The 25,312-nt window shown below is 36.2% G+C and overlaps 3 protein-coding genes and 1 long non-coding RNA gene across 5 annotated transcripts; 2 read left to right on the forward strand and 2 right to left on the reverse strand.

Annotated features, from left to right (window-relative positions):
• Nucleotides 1–7,143: 7,143 nt before the first annotated feature.
• Nucleotides 7,144–10,172, reverse strand: LOC136414765 (DNA ligase 1-like). Its single transcript, XM_066398949.1, has 3 exons — nucleotides 10,092–10,172; nucleotides 9,363–9,701; nucleotides 7,144–8,918 (listed from the first exon to the last, which is right to left on the reverse strand). The coding sequence occupies exons 2-3, from the start codon at nucleotides 9,684–9,686 to the stop codon at nucleotides 7,857–7,859; spliced, it is 1,386 nt and encodes a 461-aa protein (XP_066255046.1). The 5' UTR covers nucleotides 9,687–9,701; nucleotides 10,092–10,172; the 3' UTR covers nucleotides 7,144–7,856.
• Nucleotides 10,173–10,375: 203 nt separating this feature from the next.
• Nucleotides 10,376–14,559, forward strand: Elp1 (elongator complex protein 1). Its single transcript, XM_066398734.1, has 6 exons — nucleotides 10,376–11,000; nucleotides 11,161–11,444; nucleotides 11,501–13,481; nucleotides 13,560–13,827; nucleotides 13,878–14,209; nucleotides 14,433–14,559. Exons 1-6 carry the CDS (start codon nucleotides 10,460–10,462, stop codon nucleotides 14,498–14,500), a joined length of 3,474 nt encoding a protein of 1,157 aa, XP_066254831.1. The 5' UTR covers nucleotides 10,376–10,459; the 3' UTR covers nucleotides 14,501–14,559.
• Nucleotides 14,560–14,762: 203 nt separating this feature from the next.
• LOC136414734 (uncharacterized) lies at nucleotides 14,763–15,378 on the forward strand. The gene is made up of 3 exons (XR_010752560.1): nucleotides 14,763–14,888; nucleotides 14,944–15,092; nucleotides 15,153–15,378. It is a non-coding gene; the product is annotated as an uncharacterized lncRNA (long non-coding RNA).
• Nucleotides 15,379–15,678: 300 nt separating this feature from the next.
• On the reverse strand, nucleotides 15,679–24,467 carry mtg (mind the gap). 2 transcript variants are annotated; one of them, XM_066399163.1, is made up of 5 exons: nucleotides 24,272–24,467; nucleotides 17,586–17,717; nucleotides 16,968–17,146; nucleotides 16,718–16,913; nucleotides 15,679–16,652 (listed from the first exon to the last, which is right to left on the reverse strand). In XM_066399163.1, exons 1-5 carry the CDS (start codon nucleotides 24,309–24,311, stop codon nucleotides 15,934–15,936), a joined length of 1,266 nt encoding a protein of 421 aa, XP_066255260.1. In that variant the 5' UTR covers nucleotides 24,312–24,467; the 3' UTR covers nucleotides 15,679–15,933. The 2 variants fall into 2 exon arrangements, with proteins under 2 accessions (XP_066255260.1, XP_066255259.1); XM_066399162.1 differs by having other exon boundaries at nucleotides 16,718–16,922.
• Nucleotides 24,468–25,312: the final 845 nt, after the last annotated feature.

Raw genomic sequence — 25,312 nt, forward strand, 5'->3', positions numbered from 1 at the left:
GTTTATCCGTAGGCCGATCATTAACACAATGTCGCATATTTATCACACTGTCTAGTTAATATAAGTGCCATGAAATAGGGCGTTAAACGCGAATGAATATGATGTGCGAAGTGTGAAATGACGCCATAAATATGTATGTATACGACTCTGATCGTCAGGTTGTAATAAAATTTTTAATGAAGTAATGATCAGCCTTGCATTAATGTATTATGGTTTACATTCCTAAACAGTTACTATTTATTTCATTGCAATGGGTTTAAATTCACCTCGAGTAAATGGGTAAAAAAGTGAAGCTTCACTGGTTCAAGTTCGCTTCCAATTACCTTTGGTTGGGTCACGAAAAAGCATTGGTAGTCGCCAAATCAGCACCGCTAATGTAAAACGTGACAGTATAAGTTAAAATTACCCGAGATTTGTACGATAGACCAATTATTTTATTCATATGTTGCCGGGTATGTAATTAAGCTGATCTCGCTGATCTCCGAGAACTTAAATCTAACTTTTCACTTGCCTGGATGAATTGCAGGCATTCGACACCTCTAACGCTTCGCTCTTGTTCGACTAGAGAGACCAACGAGACCAGAATGAATGGAACACCCTCTGGAGAACAACGCGGATGATACGTTAAACTTCCGACGATTTTCTCTATTCGGCGAAGAGGTCTGCAGGTACTGGAGGGCGGCCACTGATGGGGAGAGCTTAAGAGGTAGCGGTAGATTAGAGCGACTAGACCGCTCGCAGAAACAGCGCAGATAGTGATTTCCTGAGATTAAATACCGAATCTCTAATGTTCCCCTTTTATTTTGTGAAGTGGTCGGTAGGTGTCCGAGAGCGGTCACTCCTGGCGAAAGTCCAAGAGGGAGGGATTCGTAGGACCTTCACAGGGAATAACGAAGACGCTGATATTTCCTTGGACGAAACGTTAAATCCGGACTGCTCGGTCGGGGACTAACGGAAGATCGGAGCGGTACGAGGACGAAAAAGCCAATTACCGAAGTTGGTGTTTTATTTGGTATCTACGTAATACGTGTGAGCGTGAATTATCTGTAAATAGGTCCCCTTCAGCGTTCTCTCCATTAGGTTATATTATCTGAGACACCACATCTGCGGGTGATAGCTAAATGAGGCTCTGAAGCGTATTAGCAGTAATTATCAGCAATGACGTCCAATCAAGTTGCGATGATTGCAAATGGCCGAACTCATCAACCGCTACCAAAAAATTTTCATTGTAGCACTGTAATATTTCAAATTCCACCTAAAACACCTAAAAAGAGCAAAAAGAACTTAATTGCTATTTTCTAGTGGACGTCACCTAACAGCCTTTACTAATAACAATAATCACCTCCTATTTGTTGTTAACACTATAATTGCCTTGCATGTTCCTCCTACCGACAGTAATGAGCGTTTTTGATTGGCTTTTGTCTAAACCCGAAAGCGCTTCTCATCAATTGTATGCGGAGAGAAAATAAAATAAATTCCTTTGTCAAACATTCTACCTTAGCTTGACGTTGATTAAGCGATGCCTGGTCATTCTTGAAGCGTCTTGACGATTATATACAGCGTGTAAGAAAAATTCACTCTTCAGCTGTTGTTTCTGGACGCCCGGACTTGAATAGTATCTACCTATTACAATCGGAGTTTGTTTTTATGTGCCCTCCAAAGAATCTTTCAAATGTACCGGCTGCAAGACCTTAGCAAATTTTTCGCCTGATTTTGCAGGGGGAGCACCAGCACGATACTAAACCAAATACCCTTGCCCATTTTAGATAACGTGTATTATCTATATAAATTATAAGTAAGACTTTATGGTCAGTAAATAACCACTTGTCGTCTTGCTAAAACCGAGTGCTTTGCTACGGAAGTGCCAGATATCATCTCTGCTAAACTCTAATGTCTCTGTTTGATATACGGCCCCATATATCACCCCGTCTGACGACATTGGCTTCAGCCTTTATACGCTCTTATCGCTCCTTCAATAATATAGGAAATTTATGTAAAAATTGTAGGTATTTCAAGAACCGATTCAGAGTGGATAAAAAAGTGAAATAGAAGTCTCTTTTATTGAAATAACGATAAAGGCCTGGAAGGTAGCCGCGAACCAAACATAATTAGGCACATAGCTGTAGCAGACTTGTAAGTCATGTGTTGTTTTTCATTAATTTCTTTAGTTCTGACACTATTTACAACGCAAGTATGCATGGATGCACAGTATGTCCCCAGATGGGATTGTCAAGGGAGAAAATTTCTTATTTTTAATTTTGCGAGGAAAATGTATTCTTCGTGGAAGTTTTTGCTTGGTCCAAAACGAAACGGTTGAATCAGCTCTCGCCGGATCAGTTTTCCTTTTCGTTACAGAGAAATATCGAAAAATAAGTCCTCTTAGTTGAACATTTTTGTGAGCCCCAAAAATGAATTCCCATTTTCATCGCGACTTTAATCAAAACCTTTGCTTAATCAATGTTTATTACAATAATTCCACAAAAAAAGAGGAAACTACAAATAAACGTTTCACTCGATCCACTCATCACCTTCTTAAACATACAGCACAAGGCTTCTCCGCAGTTTACTATAACTTCTTCGGACCGTGTGGTAAAGACTCCACACCATCTCTGATCCTTCCTTTTCAAATGTTTTGCGTTCGGAGGAAGATCATTTGCGTAAACTATTTGTTTTAAACGGCCCCAAAGGTAAAAATTTGCCATAGTGAAATCGGGCTCCTCGACGGCCAGAACACAGGACCAGTTCGTAAATTTTTGAAGAAAATTAGCTAAAGAATGATTTTCCTTACAACTCTTAGATCTTGGTATATAAATCCAAGTTTAAGTTCTTGCAAAGGTAAACGTATATTTTATATACTCATCAGTTAGTCCTCTTTAACTTGTTTTCGATGATGTAGGGTATTACATACTCTATATTACAGTTTTCGAAAAAATTAATTTAAAATTATTTCTAAACGCCCTTGAATGTTTTGAAGGTCACGTCCCCTTAACGAAAATAAATAATAATGGCGCTTCCAAGAATCTCACCTACTGACGTAAATTCCAAACATTCCAATGTCAAGTGATTTAGCGCCAATTAAAGGGGATATTCTACTTAATACAGAGATAGCCCAGAACGAAAGTAGGGCTGTCGGTTACCGCAGATAAGACAGAGAACGAAAACGTCGGAACGAACGCTAGATAAGGACGTCAATATATGTAATACGGGAATAATCCTTGAAGCCGAATCAATCACATCATCTATCTATCCTTGTCTCGGCTTCCCGGGTCGTACGAATCAGAGAGAGATAGACTTTTCCCCAGATGTTTCTTTCGTTTGTTTCATCATAATCTCAAAAATGTTTGTTTTGATTTTTGCAAGACGTTATAACTTTATTTATAAGGGAATGTAATTAAAATAATTGGAAACTATGCTTCGGGATAATAACCATCAGCAAAGTTGACAGTTATTGCCCATACACCCCATTCTTTAATTCTCTTTTTTAAAGGTCTGAAGATTTGGAAACCTTAATTATTGTTTTATTCTTTCCAGGCCCAGCCCATACTTTCGTAATTATTAATGATTAAAAACGTGAAAATCCCCGTTAAAATGCAGTTGGGACATTCACTTTAAGCACAGTAGATTTTATGGACGGTCTTCCACAAAATTCCATGACAAAACTACAGGGCTTGTAGAGAAGACCAAAACCCTTATATGGTGTCTCTTTGATGAAGGGCCGTCTCAGTGAAATCCCGATTTTCAAGGCTGTCACTTTAAATTTCTTATTTCCCTTTTGTTAGCGTGGATGACGAATCGGTAAACTGCTCCCCAAGGAAAACTAAAATGTGGATGGTAAAGCCCGCAGGAAATACTTACTGACCTTTTATTTTCGATTACGTATGCTTTCCCGGAAATTGCAGAATGTATTTTCAATCCTTTAAAAGCTACTGTCCGAGCCATTAAATGTCAACACAAGTTAGGTTTACGTAGTATGAATATTCAGGGAGCCTGAAAATGTTGAATGACGACCATTTTTGTCAGGCAAAATTTCAGCCCGCCCTAGAAAAGAAAAATCTCGAATATGCGAATTAATTAGTATCTCTTTCTTTTTGGGAAAACCAATAATTAGGTATATGCTGAACTTGAGTGAATGTTTTAATTGCACTTGAGAGTCCGGCCTCAAGAGTTAACAGAAAATGTATATGAGAACTGGGGGAGAGCCAGTAAATAAACCTTTTTCTGACCAGAAGATAGATGGTTTTTGAATAACGTGGAGTCATTGTGATACTTCCGAATATTGGTTTTCCACTGAAATAGATAAGGGTTGAAATGTAACAACAATCCGTTCCCCTTTTATTGTCTCGGTCTTTTTATTTATTTGCATTTGAATGCGGTCTTAACATTAGCATTTTCCGTAAATTTTCCGCGCCGAACGTATGGCTACCCTACGTTTTAGGTAAATTGAACACAACTCGTTTGTTTAAGGATTACAAGTGTTAAACTCCCATTCTGCGGTTAAGCTAAGAGCAGAGAGCATTAGGTTAACTACTCCTGCATTTTTCCTTTATATTTACACTTTGCTGGCTGGTCTAAATGGCCCTGTGAAAATAAACATAGTTAAACATATTCTTTAACTAAAAACACATAATTGGAAATAACAAGTTTAATTTCATATCGCGTCATATCCTATACAAGTGAAGTCTTAGTACACGTTAATTACACTTATCTACAGATGGCAAATGTGCATGCGAAAGCCTCTAATAACCCTATAATCACGCTATTTCTATTCCTAAGCTGAAATAAATTTCAGACGTAATAGGATCTATAAGTACCTGCGCCCTAGTTCTAAACAAATTTCATGTACACATTTATACTTGATTGCTACCTACAAGATGATTTAGCGTCAATTGCATGTGCCACGCACCTGACCTTGGTATCTACGATTTTGACTGATAACCCGCTAACCGAAAAACTCACCAGGCATGCGCCATGAACGTGTCCAGCTAGAATGGAGTAAATGCGCGAATCCATTGTGGACATTCAACTGGCAGGTAAACCAGTTTTACATCGCTACAACTCTTTCTTGCCTTTACTGAGAAGGTAATTTTAGTAAAAAATGATGATGAGTGGTTTGTTAAAATAATAACAAAGTAAATATGCAAGTGAAGTTGGGGCTATATGCAAAATAGCCTGAATATTGAGAGGGTCACGGATGGGTTAGGTAGGTATAAACCTATTATATTGGGGGTTACCATCATCAATATGTCTCAGGCATTATGAACCTATAATTTTCAAAATTTCAACTAAATCGCGTGTTCCCATTTGGCCACGGGCATCTGCGCTGTCTTAGTTATTAACCGGCTGTTCGTAATCTGGGCGAGCATTACTTTAATTCCTTAGCGTGTAAAGTGTTTGTAACGGACAATCCCTTGTTACATGTAGACACTCATCATTTATTTATTAATGTTGCTAAATATTAGTTGATTAAGTGTTCAGGCAGGCAAGCAGGTTAAGCCGCAGCAAATTTCCGAGACACCAGAGTTTCGAATCAAATCTGTGTTACAATGGATATTCAGTAGGAATCTATAGATCATTAGATAACTTTGAGCTACTGATACGATATACAAAGGCCATATATCAAGATATTGTGACATGAAAAACTCGGTGGTTCTATTAGTGCCGCTTTGATATTTATAAATGACGCGTTAGGAATTTGAAGTCACCACCAAACGCGGCATTCCACTGGACCGACTTCTAATGAATAATTTATTCTCATGGGGACAGAATAGAGCATCAGAGGGATTGAATTTTATTCACCTGACAGGAACCCCTTTTTGTAACACATCGGCAGTGAATATGTTTAGATACTACTTGCATGCCTGTATGCGGCTTCCCTTCGGACCCCAATACTTACTTTGTAAATAATATCGCGTATCAACTACTACTTTAAAAAAGAAAGCTATCGTCATTTATGTATATACGCACTAAAGACTTTAATATCTGTCATCTAGAAGAACAGCGTTTATGATATAATAATGGTGCACGGGATTTAGGCCCATTCAGAATCGTGAGACCACAAAAAAAGGATCTAAATGTGAAATATGATGCCTCTGACACTGAGAAATAGCCCGAAGGTATTGCTTCTTTTATGAAATTTATTTGTCATTTCTTATAATGATAGAGGTAGGTACATGAACTTCAGAGAGAGGCCAACAAATTTATTAATTATTATTGCTTAGTGCAGAAAGAACCGAGGCCTGGCAAATTATATTTTCAGGTAAGGGCATACGGGTGTCAACATTAAACCTAAGTTATCGGGCATAGACAAGGTGATAATGTATCATTCATCTTTCTCCCATCTCCACCCAATCATCCACACCTCCAAGGTGCATGATAAGCTCTTCTGTACTGTGGAAAACAAGTTATAACCCAGTTAGCGACCTCACGTTTATATCACGTCATTTGTTAGTAATTTCATGGCAATTTGACTCGAATTTAGACAAATTTTAGGAAGCTGTGACCAATATTTTAAAGAGCTCTACTTTGCCCCTTAATAAACTTTATTACCACGAATGTGATAACACCCTTAAAGTAGATTTTCAATTTTTACAACCCCACTTGCAGAATCCTTCGTATGCTAAGTCTTTCGTCTCTTACCACTTCGATGATACGCTTATTCAACATGAACAGAAATATATTAGAGTAATTAAATTGTTTGATCATATAATTTTTGTCATCTAATTGAACAGTAATCATTATATTCAAAAATAATGAATGAGACTCATTATTTCTGGCCATAATGGTGAATATATTTTTGCTGGTTACAACGCATAAGATCCGATTGTTATTGGCACAGGTCGAAAATTCGGTTTAAAGACGATTCTCGCCATTAGTAATTAGGTCGAATAAAAATAGTTTTCAGGTTTAAACAAACTTTTGTTCTCCTTGGACCACTTGCCCAAGCACAAATCAGTGTATTCAGTAAAAGTTACCTGCGTTTTTGTAAATTGGTGTTTAATTATGATTTTTTTTAATCAAACATAAATTCTAATGTCAAGATTTCTTTTCACCTTGTTTACTAATAACGCCTCATACAAAATTAGGGGTTGTTGGCGTAGTGGGATTGTAGATTATCTTCAGTTAAAACAAACTGAGAATTATAACTCACTTAAAATAAACTTTATTTAAAGAATAGGATATGACATTTCATGTTCTTAATCAAATATACTAGGCACCCTTAGTTTTAATTAATTCAGCGATCTGTAAATAAATATTAATTTACATCACAAAAAAAATCTTTGGGGAATAAGAACATAGGTACCCATTTCCTTGTCAAATTCTCTTTTACACTTTTGAAATAATCAATTTAACTACCATACTGATGGCTTTCAATATGAAGTTTTAACACACAGTATAAAATGTACTGGAAATTATAACGAACAATCCTTTGCAAATCTCAAATTATACTTTAAGGTTTCAAAACCAAAAACACATTTAAAAATACTTCTTTTTCAATTTTGAAAAATTTGGTAAGAACTTGTTTGAATATTTCAAAGCTTGCGTGTTGAATATTTCAATAATAAAACAATAATTTGATGTAATGCCTACTTCATTAAATCACAGTTTCATTTGTTATCATCAATGTGTTCCTTTACATATACTCTCGCTCTAACAGTTTAAAATTAATGCTTTGAGCAAGAGTTTATGCATTATAACAACCTCACAAGAGGCTCAATCGGAGACATACATACATACATAAATTAGTAAAGCAGAAAGTTAAGTTTTTGCTAGAGAAGAGGTCGCTGACACAGAAAATCACTAATATAAAACTTTTTACACTACTTACGAACTTCAGTGGTAAAACAATTAAAACTGTACTAAACATACTTTGTTTTGCCTCTAGCAGACATATATTCAAAATACCACTTAGCCCTAATTTGCTTATTTGCTTTGTGTCGGTGACCTCGTCTAAAGTACCATTCTGCCTCCTGTTCTTTCTTCCGTAGCTGTTCTCTGGAATTCCCATAGAGGCGAAAGTACCATTCACCATTCAACATTGTGTCTTGATTTTTAATTATAGTTAAGTGTTGATTTTCAGGAAGTGTAGTGATGTTTATTATTTCAATTGTATCTGTTAAAGGATTGTACTTAATATACCATTCCTCATTTGGATCATCTTTTCTATGATATTGTCGTTTTAATTTCTGTTTGTCCCAAAGAGATTTGACTTTCTCTTTAATGTCCTTTAATTGATTTTTTTGTTTTGGTTTTTTCTTCATTTTATCAACAGGTTTGTTTTTTTCTGAGTATGGTCCTTTTTTAATAACCTCCATTTTGCTTTCAAATCTTTCCTTTTTTTTATTTTTAAGATTATGCTTGCTCTCAAAAATTTTAGTGCCCTTAGGAGTCTCTTCTCGCCTCCATCTAGAATGTCTAGTCTTTTCATAACTGCCTCTATAATCATCATCAATTGGGCTGGCATCCACATCAACAACTTCCTTTGAATCTTTCAAATTGTCATAGCGTTCTTTAATTTGCAAATAAGCCTGCTGTTTTTTTACCATCTTGTCCTTTTTCAACTTTCTCAACCTATGGTTGACACACTTTTGAACAGCCTGTTCAGAGAAGTCACCTGTAGATTTCTGCTTGTACACACAGAGTTCTATAACAGCGTTATTAAGTTGGTCATCACTGGGAGTACCCATGTAAGTCGCGTCACTAGGGCTCTGAGAAGTATTTTTCTCATATGAATAATGTCGTAGTAGCTCAGAGCTTAGAATAGTAATGAGAAAGCCCACTGCCAATATGCTGAAACTTTTGTCTTTATTGGCATCCTTTTCTCTGCCATCTGATAATTCCAGTTGGGAATGAGAGATTAATTCTTGAGATGTGTCTTCATGTTGCAGAAATTGAAGATCTGAGAAACTGCCATCAAGGTCCTGAAACATAAAATTTTAATGTGGCAGAGAGAACAGCTTAAAAATGTCTTGTTATTTTAAGTTGGGAATCTGCCACCAGTAGATAGAATTCCAAATGGTATATTTCATAAATTGAGGTCAATTTAAGGTCTATTGTTAATAGCTTTTAGGACAGTAAGTGGAAAATGGCATAGGTAAATGAACCATTTGACTTACAAAATGTGATTGAAGCATTTCATATTAATATCTAAAATATTAAATTTTCTATTTAATTGAGGTAAATCATTCGTTTTCATTTTAATAGAGAAGGTTATGAAAATATATCTATTAATTTTAGTAACATATCTAATTAAATAAAATGCCTATTAGTATTTCACTTTCTATAAATCACACTAAGTACTTCAAGCACTGAAGTATTTTTCAGTTAATTTTGTTGTTGCTAGGAAATACTCTTTATAAACTTACACTGTTTTCATGATTTAAAGCAGATTCCTCATCAACAACTTCAGCATGACTACCTAACTCAGCCTCAGCAATGTGTTCATAAGATCTCTTAAACTGAATTTCACTTTCGGATGCAGTGTGGACTAATTCTTGTTTCTTATGCACCAGAATTTCATCTTCAGAATAACTATCTGTAGGATATTCGCTAATTATACTGATGCTACCATCAGATTCCTGGTCAGAATCCAAGACGACAGAGTTCAAGGAATTTAATGAAATTGCTTCTTCAGCACAATCAATTTCATTAACAAAAACCCAGTTTGCAGAATTGATGTCTTCATCCATAGTGGAACATGAAAGCTATAAATATAAGAGGACCTTGATCATTTTTTTAGTGTCATGGAAGAGTGCATGAAGCAAATTTAGAAAATTGTTAACTTACTTTCAAAAGTCAAGGGCAAAGATGAAAGCTTGGGAGTCAAGGGAAGGGAAAAGCAAAAATTGTGCTCCGAGCTTATTTCGCAAGTTTACATATTTGCGCCTTATAGTGATATCGATATTGTAATTAAGAAACATTTCATAACTCTGGGTATGTTAAAACAATGAATAAATTAGAAAAGTTTAATTTGAGGGTGTTGAACAGCTTCTATTAATGTTGTAACAAAGAAATTAGCTATTTAACAATATATTTCGCCAACAATAAATAAACAAATATTTTTAAATACGCAATTTACTTAAAATAACACTCACCTATAACGTACAATAACAAAGGGGTTAATAAACAAAAATAATACAGAGAAATCGAGAGTCGTACTGAGTCAGCTGATCTCTCTGTATGACTGTGTCAACAAATGTCCATCTTGTCAACTGTCACTTATGCGTGTCTACTACACGGTCTCTGCTTATGTTAGGAGTATATGAGTCTTGTGTACTCATAAAGAACACTGAAGACCAAGTTGAAAAAAAGAGTAATAAGAGTAGATAGACCCCGAAAACACACATTGATATCCAACCATTAACAAACCAACCTCAAAATAATAATTGTTGGTTGTTGCTTTTATTGCTTTCTGGCAAGGTTTCGAATTTTCCCACAAAATTGCAAGATTCTAAGAGATATTATGGAAAACCTGCAGTTAAAGGATTGCAAAATAATTAACGAACCACCTCCAGTAATCAAAGATCTTCAACGTATTTGCCTTGATGACAAACTTTGCTGTTTCCTTACTGACGCCAGAGAGCTGAAGATTTTAAATTTTGATGGTTCCCAGCAATCTCTGCAGATTCCCTATGAACTGAACACCGAAATAGTTAAAGTAAGGTACCTAAAGATATGGAAAGCTGTGTTTATAGCTACAAATGTTGAGCTGGTGGTTGTCAATCTTGTTCAAAAGAACTTTTGCATTCACCATCTTGAACAGAGTTCGAAAATCGTGGAGGCCTCTTGGAACCCTACACAGACCTTTTTGGTTATTGTTGATTCCGATGGAGCTCTTGCAGGATTTAACTTTAGGTGCACTGATAGAGAAGCACAGAAGTATGAATTTGATTTGTTTGGTACAGGTTATAGCGGACAGCCTACCCCTAATTCGGTGTATGTTGGATGGGGTGCTCAAAATACTCAGTTTAAGGGGATGAAGAAGCAGGAGGAAGTTATTGAAGGTATGAATTCCATATTTTAATAAAAACATTAAGATAAATCATATGCATTATATTTTTTCAAATTAAATGTTAACTGGAAGAACTTAAACATATTGATTGTGTTCAAATTCTCAAAAACTAGAGGGATTATTAAAAAACTAATACATAATTCCTCTCATAGAAATACCACAGCATTATTCTGCTCCTAAAATTTCTTGGAGAGACAATGGGGAAATGTTTGTCTTAAATTATTGGGAAGATAACCGAAGATTCTTGAAAGTATTTGATGGAAAGTTGCAGCCACTATTTGGAAGTGAACCTTATAACAATCTTTTGGAAGTAGTATCATATAAAAATAAAGGGAATTCTATTGCTTGTGCTGCCACAGATGGGCAAAAAAATAGAATAGTCATTTATGAGAAAAATTGCCTTATAAGTTCATATTTTGAGGTCCCAGAAAACATTGTAAGTTACATATGCCTGTTTTATTTAAGAAAAAGATGAATTTAAACTTTTTGTAGGGGATAATAAGAGGAATTAAGTACCATCCTGAACTTAACATTCTAGCTGTTTATAGCTATTTTTCATCCCAAAGTCGTCTTAATATTTATTTATATGCTAATGATACATGGTATTTAAAGCAACAGTTCCTTTTCCCTTTAAATGAAAGAGAAGATTTATTAAAATTTCATTGGAGCACAGACTTACAAATGACAACTTGCCAACTCAACATTTTAACTTCACATTCTGTCCATATATATGAATTTAATGTGGAAACTTATGGGGTGTTTCATGATTTGGTTGCCGTTATAAACGGGACTAAAGTGTTATTTACCGAGTTTTCTAAGGAAATTGTCCCTCCACCTTTGGGGAGCAAAACCTTAGAATTTGTGAAGCCCGTGAATAATATACATTTTTATGCATCAGAGGATATATATGGTTTCACAATGTCTGACAACAAGACACTTTTTTATAAATATGATAATGGCAACTTTATTCCTAGTGATCAACATAAACCATTAGGTATTGACCCCACGAACAACACTATTTCTTCATTTGAAAAAGTACTGAATGGCGTTCCCTATCAGATAGTCTTAAATGAACAAAAGGAATTAGTGATTAATGACAGAATTCTTCTAAACAATGTTTTATCAGTTCACTTACATGGTATCTATTTACTGTTTACGCATATAAGATCTGACACCTATCGATTGTATACAGTACGATTCGTCCAATCGCAAATTTTAAATAGGTTTACTCCCGAAAGCTGTTTCTCCAGAGAAATCGAGCAGGGAGCTAAAATTATTTGTGTTACAGAGAAAGATGAGGTAATTCTAGCCTTGCCTCGCGGTAATTTGGAGACCATAACCTGCCGGTTTATGGCAATAGACCAAATAGATTCTCTTTTATCAAAAAACGATTGGCATAATGCTGTAAACCTCATAAGAAAATTGAGGCTTAATTGGAACCTGCTAATTGATCTAAGTCCTCAGAGATTCATAACTCATATTAAAGAGTTTATTGAAGCTGTACAAACTGGCTCTTTATTGAATACCATAGTAACTGAGTTTAGTACTGAAAACTGCCTTAACACTATGTATCAGTCTTGGTCAAGGACATTTACTGAGGATACCTGTGATGAGCCTCAGAAACTGACCATTTTGACCTCAATTTTGCAAACCCTCATCAAGCTAAATCCAATTAAGAACCTCATTAGCATTGTTACTGTTCAAATCCAACATTATTCCATAAAAGCCGCCTTGAGGTCGGTGTTATATGTTTACAAATTGAAGAATATGGATACATGCAAGAAAGCAATAGCTCAGATTCTTCGCTATAAGCATGTCATGGATGTCCTTACTGCAGGCTACGCCTTGTATGATCTCGGTTTCTTGACTTTTCTTTACACTGAGTGTTCAATGGATCCGAAAATGTTTTTGCCCGAAATAGCAGAATTGCAAAAGCTGAGTCCTATTGAGTTACGATACATATCAAACGTTCTTGCAAAAGATTTTCCTAAGGCTACAAAGTATCTTGTTACTATGAAAGACAAAAGTGAAACAGCCCTCTCAGAGTTTATTAAAAAGTATTCCACTCAGGATGTAGCTTACAGTACCCTGAATCCTGGAAATCACCACTTTAAGACAGTTACAATACTGTATGCAGATTATTTAGGGCATAGGGCCAGGCATTCAGAAGCGGGGTTAATACTTGAAAGAGCAGGTCTTCTGGAGGAAGCTTTGGTTCGATATAAAATTGCCCGACATTGGAGGAAAGTTGTGAGTCTCTTGAATATACTAAAGGTTGAAAGTGAGCAAAAGAAAGATACCTTGAGAGCATTGGCTTTGGATTTGGCGAGTCATCAAAGAGCAGAGGAGGGAGCTTTAATTTTAGAGCACTATTGCGGGGATTACATAGGTGCTGCTGAGGTGATGGTACAAAATAAGCAGTTCGAGAATGCGCTCTGTTTGGCTGACCAATACGGAGATAAGGAGTTGATTGGTAAGTTTTGGGACATAAAATGAGTTGAGGAGAGGTATTGCCTGAAACTCACCATTTTTTTTATCTGCTTACTTTTAGGCAACTTCATAAAACCATCTTTAAAGACCTACACTGAAGATCTATACGAAAAAGTGACGGAATTAAATACTAAATTCAAGAATTATTTTATTCGATTAATGCAAGTGAGGAAGAACAAATACAAAAAAATGATGTTTAAAATATCTGGAATAGATGATATTGATTTAGCCCATGAAGGAGTTGATATAGGAAATGATACCAGTTCTGAATATGGTAGTATTATCTCTGGAAGCACAATGAGCACCGCGGGTTCTGGGAGTTCTAGGAGGTGATAAATAAAACTTACCGCAAACAACAAACAAATTTATCGCTTTACAGTTCTTCAATGTCCTCTCGAAATCGTCGAAAACTTGAAAGAAAGAAGACAGATTTGAGAGAAGGAGGCACATTTGAGGACATCGCGCTCATCAGGCAGCTTTATTTATTAATTGAGGATGTTTTTGACGTCGGCGAAGACGTTATAGAAGTGTGCCACAGTTTAATTGACGAAGACCAGTTTCAGTCATCTTTCAAGTTGCAAAGCCGCCTCACTGCAATACAGAGCGAGACCAAGTCACACATTCCACTCATTTGGACTCAAACGTTTTGCCACGCAGAGGTTTCAAGCGATCCAAAGGTTTTATCTGTGATTGAAAATCGGCATGAACTGGGTAAGTTTGCACGTTTTGGATTATACTTTATTAGTTGCTGTAATTATGCGGGTACTTAATTTTATATTTGTGACTTGGTTTACTGGACTACGAATATAGTGCACGCAGTTATAAAGGACTCCGTGTATACACATATTTTTCACATTTAAGCATATGTAAAAACTAATATAAAGATTTAGGATGCGATTTCACACCCCGTATAGAAACCCTCATGTTGTTGCAGATGAAAAATTCAGGACACCTCCATCTACAGGGAAGTCAGTTGACGAATATTTAAATTTAGTCCAATAACACATATTTTTCTTGTTTATTTTAAATAAAAGTTTAAATAAAGTTTGTTAATAAAGCAACGAGTGACGTTCATTAAAACAAAAACGGTGAAATCAAGATTGCACACCTCAAGACTTATCGATTGTAAAAATACACAATTTGTAAAAAAATATTGTACAGAAAAAGTCAATCAAACCCTAGACATGCCATTTGCTTATTATGCTTAGTGTTAAATTGTTAAATTATTAGAGGTGTTTGCGGGCCCCCCTTTCATTTATCACTATTTGGCTTGGCGGCCGGTAAAACACTTTTTCCGTTAAACGTTTCGGCACATTTCATTGTAACGTGCTCAAAACTATGAGGAATTTTGTGATTTTTCTATTTCTCTTTGCATTTCTTATATTGTCAGGTAAGTATATAAAAGCATTTCATTTAAATTGAACTTAATCAGTCACTATTTTTAGAGGCGCTGCAAGAAAATTGCACAGACTTCCAAGGTAAAATAATAGAACACGGAATATTGTATGTTCCGGGACCCTCTGTATGCTCCATGTGTGTTTGCTACCATAGCGAACCCAAATGGTGTAATGATATTTATTGCGATCCTCCCTATGTAAGTTTGATAATAAAAGCATCCAAAAATATTCATGTTATAGTCTAAAATACTTTGTAGTTTTGTAAGAAATTTAGGGTTAAAGAGCGCTGTTGTGAGTTCGAATGTTTGGATCCACCTGGAGATATTGCTGCTAAAATGCTCCAAGAGCATCGACGAAGATGGAAAAACTCTGCGAGCTCCAGAACTTTAAATCGTTATGTCTATATAGGATTTGTGGGAATGCTAATTATGTGCTATTAGAATTTTTATATTTGTGAGAAAGCCAATAAATCCATGTGAATAACATTTTAGAACATTAGACGACCCTTAAGAGCACTATATATTTCAGGAATGTTTTACAAATATTCAATTTAATTTTTTTGTATTTCTCTGGTTTAAGTTGCCTCAATAAACTTGATCTTCCGTTATTCTAGTTTTCAGATATGACGCAAAAGCATACTAGCGCAAATGCGCTATTGACGGACTAGTAGATGGGTGATAAAATAATGTTTCAGTTACGATTTCCTCATATTTAAATCTATGTTTCTTTATTTCATGGCTGAGTCTCGTACTGCGCTTACAAAAAAACAATAAAATAAATAACTCAATAAATATTCATTTACCCACAACTTTACAACACATTACCTCTATGACTAGATTAAAATATTTATCTACAAAGTCATGTTAAAAAAATAAAAAGCATCTTCTAATGTGTTCTAGGTATCGGACTTATCTATAATTAATTGGCCATCGTGATTTTTTACTCATAATTGAGCACCCATTGAGGACTTTCTTAGTCTATATATTTTGAGCACAAGAATTATCATGATTGGACAGCAAGTTCAATACTAATTTTCCATTAGTTTCCACTACTGCTTTTTGGAGCTGTCGTTGAAGTTTCTTTTTTGTAATTAGAGAAAAATGTTAATGCTTTCATCAGTTGATAACTTTTTGATATGGGAATGTTCGAGTCGTACAAATTTTTCGAATTTTTGCAATCTACATAGAACCACCAGTTGCATTTGAGAATCGTCTGATCATACAACGTTGACTCAGGACAGAGGAAGCTCTTCATTATGAGCCCGTCTTCAGTTAGGGCGCAGACGTGGAATACCATACATCCCAAATCTTCGTCAGCGTACAATCCAGGGAAGTGTTTTTGGTGCTCACAGTAAAAAGAGGTCTCAGGTAGCTCTACCCTTGCAGCAAAATTGTCGTCAAAGTTCTTGTCGTAGCCTACAGGGTAATATTCCTTTGGGGCATTCATAACTTTCCCAATACTGCTAGGTTTTCTTGAAGGTACCGGCCTTCTGGTGGTGGACTTTGAGGTGGTACTCTTGATTTTGAACTGATTGCTGATATCGTTCTTTTGAAGAAAAGCCAAATCTACCGCCTCTTTGGTTATATTGTTGAAGTTAACAGCTTGGGGGTCATTGTCATTTGAAGAGGTGCCTACTGATAATAATCTGTCAGAGAATCCTTGGGGGGCACCCAATTTGTTAACTTTATTCTTAGGAATTGCCACTACTGCCATTAATTTTGCTAGTGAGGGAGTTTCGCGGTTTGAGGGAGAGACACCTAAAAATCCAGAGAAGCAAGTAGTGAATTCTACAAGTAGTCTAAGTCAAAGAAGTAGGTACTACCTGCGAAAGCTGGCTTGGCAACTTGAGATCCACTAATGGAGGGTCTTTCAGCTGCAGGTGATATCGGTTTAAATGGGGGAATTTCTTCAACGGAGGAGAACTGATTTAATTGTCTAGTTTTGCCGGTAGCACTTGAAGATACTTTAGGTGATGCTCTCGCACTCACTTCCTCCGATCTGCTATTGGCGTTCTCCTCCTTGGAAATCTGGAATTGAATGTGTTTTATATTCAACAACTATTGTTAACTTACAGTTTCTGCAGATTTGCCATCCTCATCCACCAAATTAAGTTTCTTTTTCTCTTCCTGCTGTTTTTGAGCAGCCTGAATAAGTTGCGCTTGCATTTTAGATACTTGAGCGGATCTTCGCATGTTGACTTCAGTATTTGAGATAGATTCCTTAAAACCTAATTCATCGCCCAAGCTAAAACCTGAAAGTTTTTGGCAATTAACGATGCTGTATGGGCGAAAAGAAGAAGAGACATTGCTGATGATGTTAAATGATTAACCTTCACTTTACAAACAAATTTTTCAACTGAATTTGTAATACTGATATAGAAATGATGTTTTCTTGTGTGCCCAATTAAAGAAAAATTTCATCACATTAATTAATATAAGTGCGGTGAATTTGTACAAAGGATGATCAAATAATGCAGGCTGACCTTAAAGGTATTTATTGAAATTTCAGTCCCCTACATTCTAGATACAATAGATTGTTAGTTTGTGCTACATCTAACAGACTTATGTTGTTAATAATTTTTTTCTGAGGGTGATCTACAGGTTGGGGCATGAAGTAGAAACTGAGGTGTTAATAAATGCAATGAATGTTAAAACTGCGATGAAAAATATCAAAAACGGAGGAAGATTTACCCAGCCCAATGCTTGCTTTCACACCACCTAGATTTCTGACCCGAAAAAGTCCACTTTTCTTAAATGCACAGTTGAGTATAAATCCAAAATCTGATTCCAACACACAGGTGGAATGGCCATGCTGGATTAAGCCTGTAAAGTAAATGTTAATGTCGTTACTACAACACACGATCCCTCGCAATTCCTTGTATTTATTACAAAAAAAGAGAGAGAATAGTTGAATATGTTAATGTACAAGAAGGTATTAGAAAGGGATAGAAAGAAGGGTTGAGCATAGGGAGGGCATGGTATGAATTTACAACCCCACATTGGAACAAAATTATTGAGGCAAAAATTCAGCCAGATGTTTCCGCACTACTTAAGCAGATTACTAGAGAATTTCATTCGTTAGTGCTAATAGTATTTTAACAACCACGTTTATGACCTTCACCTTAGCCTGGCTACGTGTGGTAACTCATTTTCATGAGTTGCTTTAAGAGGTTCTTTTCTTGAATCCCTTCACAAATCGGTTCGTAAAAACTTGCGGTTGATTTTGCGGTATCATTGCATTCATATTTGGCTGCTGCGAACCATATTGTGTGGGCAACTTGAAAAAACTCAATATATTGTCACAATTTTTGTAATATAAATAATTAAGGTGCCCTGCCCATTTGAGTTTTTTGGAGGTTGGTGCAAAACTGTTAGGATCTTTGCAGACTATACATTCATATTTAGGCCTTCGGGTCTTAAGAAATGGAGGGAGTTATTAAATTATTTTCCCCCTCATTCTGCTAATATTTACGAACAAAACGGTTGTTACTGCATGGTAAAATTTACGCTATTTTAATGAAAGTTGCATGTCAGTAATAATTACCCACGTACCCCTAAAGGTACGGCAATTTTCAATATAGGCAAATAATGCGATATGTGAAGTATGAAGAAAATGCGTTAAAGTAGGCCGATTTAATGTTAATACGCCACTGCGCATAATCGTGTCGTGTGCATAGCACTCTTAGCAAACCAGAAACGCGGCTTAGTTATATTTAAGTTCTCACGCTTCAATTTTTAGATTTGTCTTAATATATTTCTAAGTGGGTATTGAATTCAGTCGCTTGTAAAAATTTCTAATAATAAAAAAAGACTCTCCGATCTCGTGGTTTAAAGTGCTTTCAACACAGATTTCGTGACCCTACTAGGTAGCGGTGGTACCAACGCTGTGTGCTGGTGGTCAAATATTCTGCCTGACTTCCATCCAGGAAGAAGGCCCAGCCTAAGGCAAAATAGCAACCTGCAAATATTCGAAATATTTGCACTGTGTACGATTTTCAGTCATCGGGATAGATAATAATAAGAACACAGCGCTTTCGACTTTTTCGCCGGCTTTACAAAACACATCTTTGCGTGTTTCGGCCTCATAAAGCCATCTAAAAGGTTGGAAATATTTTTTTCCGTATACCAATACCGATGGCGCAAAATCATGCGTCACAGGAATATTTGAAATATTTGCAGATTGCTAATTTTATCGTATCTGTATTCAGTACTGGCCTGGTGGAGGGGGGGAGGTTAGGCTACGACCCAGGACGGAAGACCAGAAAAGATTCTGGATTTTCTTGGTCAACGGTGTTTCTTGAGGACGAAGATTAAAAATTTTGATCGGGGCGCCAGACTCGCTAAGGCTGGCCCTGTCTTTGCCTGGTAACCCTAATTTGAGGCAATCGTCTCGCAAACTGTGGAAACTGTTTATGAAGATTTTTTTAAATTTTAACGTTGAATATTGGGAACGAATGTATGTAAACCCTACGGGAAAATAGCCTTATTTTTAACCAAAGAATGTGTCATTAAATTAAAAAAAAAACGCCCTGTATAAAAATCACCAAAGTAGTCAGGTTCCCACCACAGAAAACAAACCTTGGAAATTTCTGTCCTTCACAATCTCGATCCTTCTAACTAACTAGGTATAAATTATTTTCAGTTCTTCAAACATATGAAATATTTATTGCTTGAACGTTCCAGAGGGTGTGACTTTTTACTCTTAGACTGGGCGTATACTACCATGAACGAGCGCTTTACTGGCCAGACCCGACCTCCCGCTTACTTGAAAATAATGAATCACAAATTACTTGAAGTTCCTTTAAGTCTATGGGACTTCCATGGATTCGCAACAATAAATTTTTCACTAAATCCTCAAGAAGTCGATAAAAATCGTTTTGCCAACAGGTGTTAAAAAGATGTTGTAAACGTATGTTCAACGAGGCTGAACCAAACTGAAACAAACCTCGGATTATTATAAGGAAGTCCTTGAAAAGGAAGAGTGAATTTATATTTTTATGTCTATGTACAATAAAGTGTGTAATGTTTTTACTGATGCTAAATAACCAGATTAATCGATTGCAATGCTTGCTACGTTACAGTAGCAGCCAGTTTGTTTAAGTAATTGTATTTGGCCTCATTCTTTTATAAAATGCAACTTGCGACGAGCTGGGTATTGTCCATCTGTGACAATACCGGGATACGCCAGATTTAACCCAAAAATGATATCTGTTAGTGTTTAAAGTACCGAGACCGAAACATTAAACGACCATTAATACATACGATCTTACAGCGTAACGCATATCACGACAGTGATACATCTTTTACCGTATTGTTCAGGTGCAGTGAAATTGGTTGGCCGATCAATGCGACTATGCGAAAGATGAAAAAATTACCAGTGAATATTTGAATTTTGTAGTGGAGCCTTATGGGCTTAAAAATGACAACGTAACTAATTTTAGCCGAAAAAGAGTTGGTAAAAAAAGGTCAAACACCTGACAACGATTGTCAAACCTGAATTTTTTGTGATTTTTTTCTTGCAAGTTTTTGAGTAATAAACCTGTAAGTTACAATTTTGCGATCATCAGATTTTGTGTTTCAATTCCCTATTTGAATATTTGCTGCTTAAATTTGTCCCAGTTCGCGGTTTTCCCTATGAGCACACAGCCCTGAGGAGCTTTCAAATATATTTCTATTTCCAAACAAAGTCGCCTTTCAAGTCTTATTTATTTTATTTTATTACTTCCCGGCTTTCCGCCGGTCGCTTTCACCACAATATAAGTTTTACGTTTAAAAATAAACAAAAGTTCTTTTATATTTTTTTTGCCATTTTGACCTGTTTCCATAATTGACGAGACTTTCTCGTGCATTGACAGTATTGACAAAGATATCCTTTAGATGTTATGAGAGATACAATGAAAGCTGGTATTTCGAAGTCGCAAAAAATAACACCTCTCAGCAGTAAACATTTGAAATTTAATTACCCGCAATTTCGATTGACATTTGACAGACTTTTGGCTTAACGTTGACAGATGCAGGAATTTGATTGAGTATGTCACCCTATTTACAAGGGGTCAGAGAGGTTAAATTTTGAGCAATTTTTTTGACGTCACAAATGTATTTTTGTAGCTAATCTGGATTAACCTGAGCTAACCTAAAACTAGTTTAAAACCGAATGCGTAGAGAGTAGCTTAAATTCGTGCATTCTCGACTTTAATCGACACACAATATATTTTACCAGCCTGTTTAATGGCTAGTAATATACATTATTAGGTCAATTAGTGTAATTAAAATTAAATTTCAGTTGTAGGTACTGTGTAATTCCAGACAAAAAAATACATATAAAAATGTCAGTTGTGAGCTTCCCATGGCCACTAATTATTTCTTGCAATTTTTATTTCAATATTGAAAGCCAAAACCTGTTGAGTCGTATTGGCTAACAACCACATTAATAACGTGACGTGCCCACTTCAGTGTGTTTATTTAAGATATTTTGAAACGTTGCGAAGTATGGCAATGACCATTTTCTGTAGGAGGAAAATTCATTTTTTTCTGTTCTTGCATTTAATGGAAGATTTGTCTATCATATCAAAGAACAGCAACTCGAAACTCGTACCTGGCTTTTAACAGGAGTTTGCGCAGACGCTTATTGTGCAAAAATTGAAGTTTTCGTACATATGCTTCAAGATACTTTATCATTTCAGTTTTCGCTGCCTTTACGTTCTAATCCTCAACCTATATTCGGGCAGGTAAAATATATGTTTATTACCCTTATGTAATATAAGAATTCGGAATGAAGTGTGACATGCACATTTGACTGCTAAAAGAACTATTTAAGAAAATGAAAAGTCGCGCTAATTGCCGTATCAGGTTCGACCAACACTGAAGGCCACAGTAGGTGTTTTATATGGTTGATTGGCAGCACCCCAAAAGCTACAAGCGATAAAAAATTGTATTGTTGTAAAACATCCTTTATTGGAATAAATCCTTTAAGGATATTCAAATTGTTCTGTTACGGTGTTAATTCAGGTAGATTCGGATCGGCTTCAATGTCTCCTATATGCAATTCTATTGTAATAGAACTTCTGCTTCTGAGTTAACAATTCAATGTTCCTGAAGTTCAGCAATTACAGTTTGCGGTTTGTTATAACGAAAAAAATCTCAATATGCAAAATAGTTACGTTACGTGTTGTAACAAAGAATCCTTGAAGGTCGGATGCCTTATATGGGCTTTTTGTACCCCCTTTTAAGTCTAAATGTTGCGTGTGTTATCCAATGCGTCTGCTTGTCGCACAACTGTAATGGGATTTTCCTCCCATATTAATTGGATGAACTACATTGAATAAAACGCAATATTATCCATATCGTTGAACACGAACGGATAAGTACAGGTTTTTATTGCACATTGCAATATTAATTTTGATCGGAGAGAGTGCTTTCACTCGATTCGGAAGATTGTTCCGGATAACGTGGACTACATAGCCCGACGATTCTGAGATTAGCGGTTATATGATGAAAATACAGTTATGCCATTTTAATTTAACGATTTAGGGCATATTACTTATGCAAGTAGTCCTGTTATTATCGAAATTACCTAGTCATGTTTTATATGTTGGAAACTATTATCTGGCCATTACGCATATTCAAAAGAACTGCTACTCTTGCCGTATTTTGTAGACGGTCATTAGCGGTTTAACGTAACTTCTTTTAGGTTTTCTGTTAACGGTCGTGACATGCTTTATTGCACAGTTTTTCAGATATTTATTGACTATACCCATTTTCCGTCTCATAAGAACACCATTGACCTTATATGCGGTGCAATTTTGATAAATACAAAGACTGAATTTTTCCATTTTTAAGTTTTATGGACAAATTTGAACCCTCTTTAATGTTTCTATTTTAGATTTGAAGTGGACGTTCATGTACAGGGTGGCCGTTTCTGGAGCTCAGCCAGGAGGAATGTGGGGGGGGGGGGTACTGGTCAAGAGTTTCAAGTAATTCCCTTGGGATAGCAGAACTAGTTAAATTTTCATGTAAGTTGGAAAATTGTTGCACTTTGGAGGAACGTCAATTTGCGAGGGTTATTTTGCGCTGAAACGAGCCTCTATGGGTATATGAGCATTCCTTGTTTATGTTAAGACCATTAGGTAACATTATCTGGAAAAGATAGAGGGTTTGTTTGGCTGTAAATTTCTTCTGAGATAAGCGTGGGAACACGATAGAGGGTTGTTTACGAATTCCTTTAAAACATAGGCGAGAGGAAACTGATGACGAGCCAGGTAACCATGAGAAAAAGGCAGGAATGTCTCTTATCAATGCTGTTAAAAAAAGGTGACGCGCTCGGGGGTGGCCAGGACGGGTGCCTAGGGATTCGTTCTGGACTTGGTTCTTAAAAAGTCAAGGAGCGCTCCAGAAACTTATTATTTTTATAACCACACCTAAATTTTACAGGTACAATAAATTTGGCGTAGACTTTAGCTCTAGCAGTCAGTTGGGGAGTTACTCGGACCGTGGATCAAAATCATGGAAGAACCAAATGAAAACAGCTTAGTAGGTTCCAATACGTGGAATTTTCTTCTGTTTGAAGATGCAATTTATACCACTATTTGAAAGGAAACCTCAATACATAAACACAGAGATCTTGCGAGGAGTCAAGATCAAGGCTAGAAATAATTGAGTAGTTGTGCAAACAACGAAGATAAAGTAGAGTGCAATTATGGCAAGTTCGCCTCCCATGTTGCAGGTTTAGCCTAAAACTAGTCTCAAGGTAAGTGAAAAACACGTTTCTAGACTCGTACCTGACAGTCACATATACATAATTTTTATTTGCGTAATGAAAGACCTATATTTTCTCATCATCGCCTGTTGCCTAATTGTATACATAACGTTGTTTGTGTTTATCCAACGCTGCATGAAAAATTCGCCCAAACGAACTAATCGATTTAGAAAGTGTCTAATAGATGGTTTCTACTAAATGTGTGGAGCCCTCATTACTCATTAACAAAATGGCTTCATGCATGGTAAAATGGTTTGTGAGCCACGCATGAATAATATTTACATAATTTAAATGTTTCAAGCCGAAAAACCACCTAAAAAATAAGAGTCGACAAATACAGGTCGGTCAGAGAAAACCAACACACAAGTCTATGTTCTAAATTCTAGATTTGCAGCATTAATTAATAAAGCTGAGGTTACCGCGAACAGAAAAATATCGTTAAAATCGATTGATTTATCGAAGAAATAAATGAGTTCGACCTTGGGCCCGCATGAATTCTGTCGCACGATACAAAGGATCAAAATCAATAGGGCGTGAGAGATTAATTTTAAAAAAAGTCCATAGGCCCCATTTACAAGTCGTTCTCTGGTCATCTTATGCGGATTTCTAATGAAATACTTGCCAAATGCTGTTATAAATAAAACCAGCACAATCCACTGCATATTTCTACGACACTTCTCTTAAACACTAGCTAAAGAGGCGGTAAATATTGGCACATCAGTAACCGAAATTTCAAGAAACAGATCGTAAGCGAATGTTGCGTGAATGATTCTTAAGTAAACTAGCCGACGAAACGCTAAAGACTGAAGAAAGGTGACCTAGTACCGCCACTACCACTTCCTTCTTGACTTTATGTTAACGGTATTACTTTTAAATTGAAATACTTGGTATCGATGATGGGACATAGAGAAATGACTAAGTGGGCCTATCGCGGCAACGCTCAGTATTAATTTAGTCTTTCACACGGGACCGAAAAGCCTCGTTTCCACGAGCAAAGAACTTATTAGGTGAAAAAGGGACTGGCGAAATTCCAGGCCCTGTCATGGGATCTCGGGAACTGGAAGAGTGTCTTGAAAAAATTTGAAGTTTCAGTCGGAAAGTCAATTTCGAATCAGAAAATGTTCAATTTTGGGTCTGGAAGAAGAAATGTTTAGATCGTTCCGGATCTCTGTCTCTCTTTATTAGGATTTCTTGGTAATCGATTTTCTCCTGAAGCTCCTTTGTGATTTCCAATTTTGGAAACATTTTGGGAAATTGTTTTTCGTTGGGAAGGATGATACCTGGTAGGGAGCAATAATAAAACCTCAGAGATTCAAGGGTCAGAACCATCAGCTCAGTCACAAATATCACAGCATTTTTTCCTCTATTGTCCAGCATTCGCCATGGATTTCTTTCATTGTAACGTTGTTTATTTACCATATATTATATTTATTGGGATTAAGGGATTCACGGCATTAGGCATTCTCACCAACCATCGTTCCTATTACATATATTTACAGCATGACTAGGCAAAGCAGACTATTGAAAGTAAGAAATATTTAACAGGATTTTAATAGCGTTGGAATAATTTATCGCCAAGGTTATTGGTGCTAGGGCAAAGTTATGAGCATGAAAATCGAGGATCTCCTTAATAAGTTAATAAATAAACACATAAAGTGATTAC

Source organism: Euwallacea similis, chromosome 18 (genome assembly GCF_039881205.1).
Source record: "Euwallacea similis isolate ESF13 chromosome 18, ESF131.1, whole genome shotgun sequence".
Classification (NCBI taxonomy): Eukaryota; Metazoa; Arthropoda; class Insecta; order Coleoptera; family Curculionidae; genus Euwallacea; species Euwallacea similis.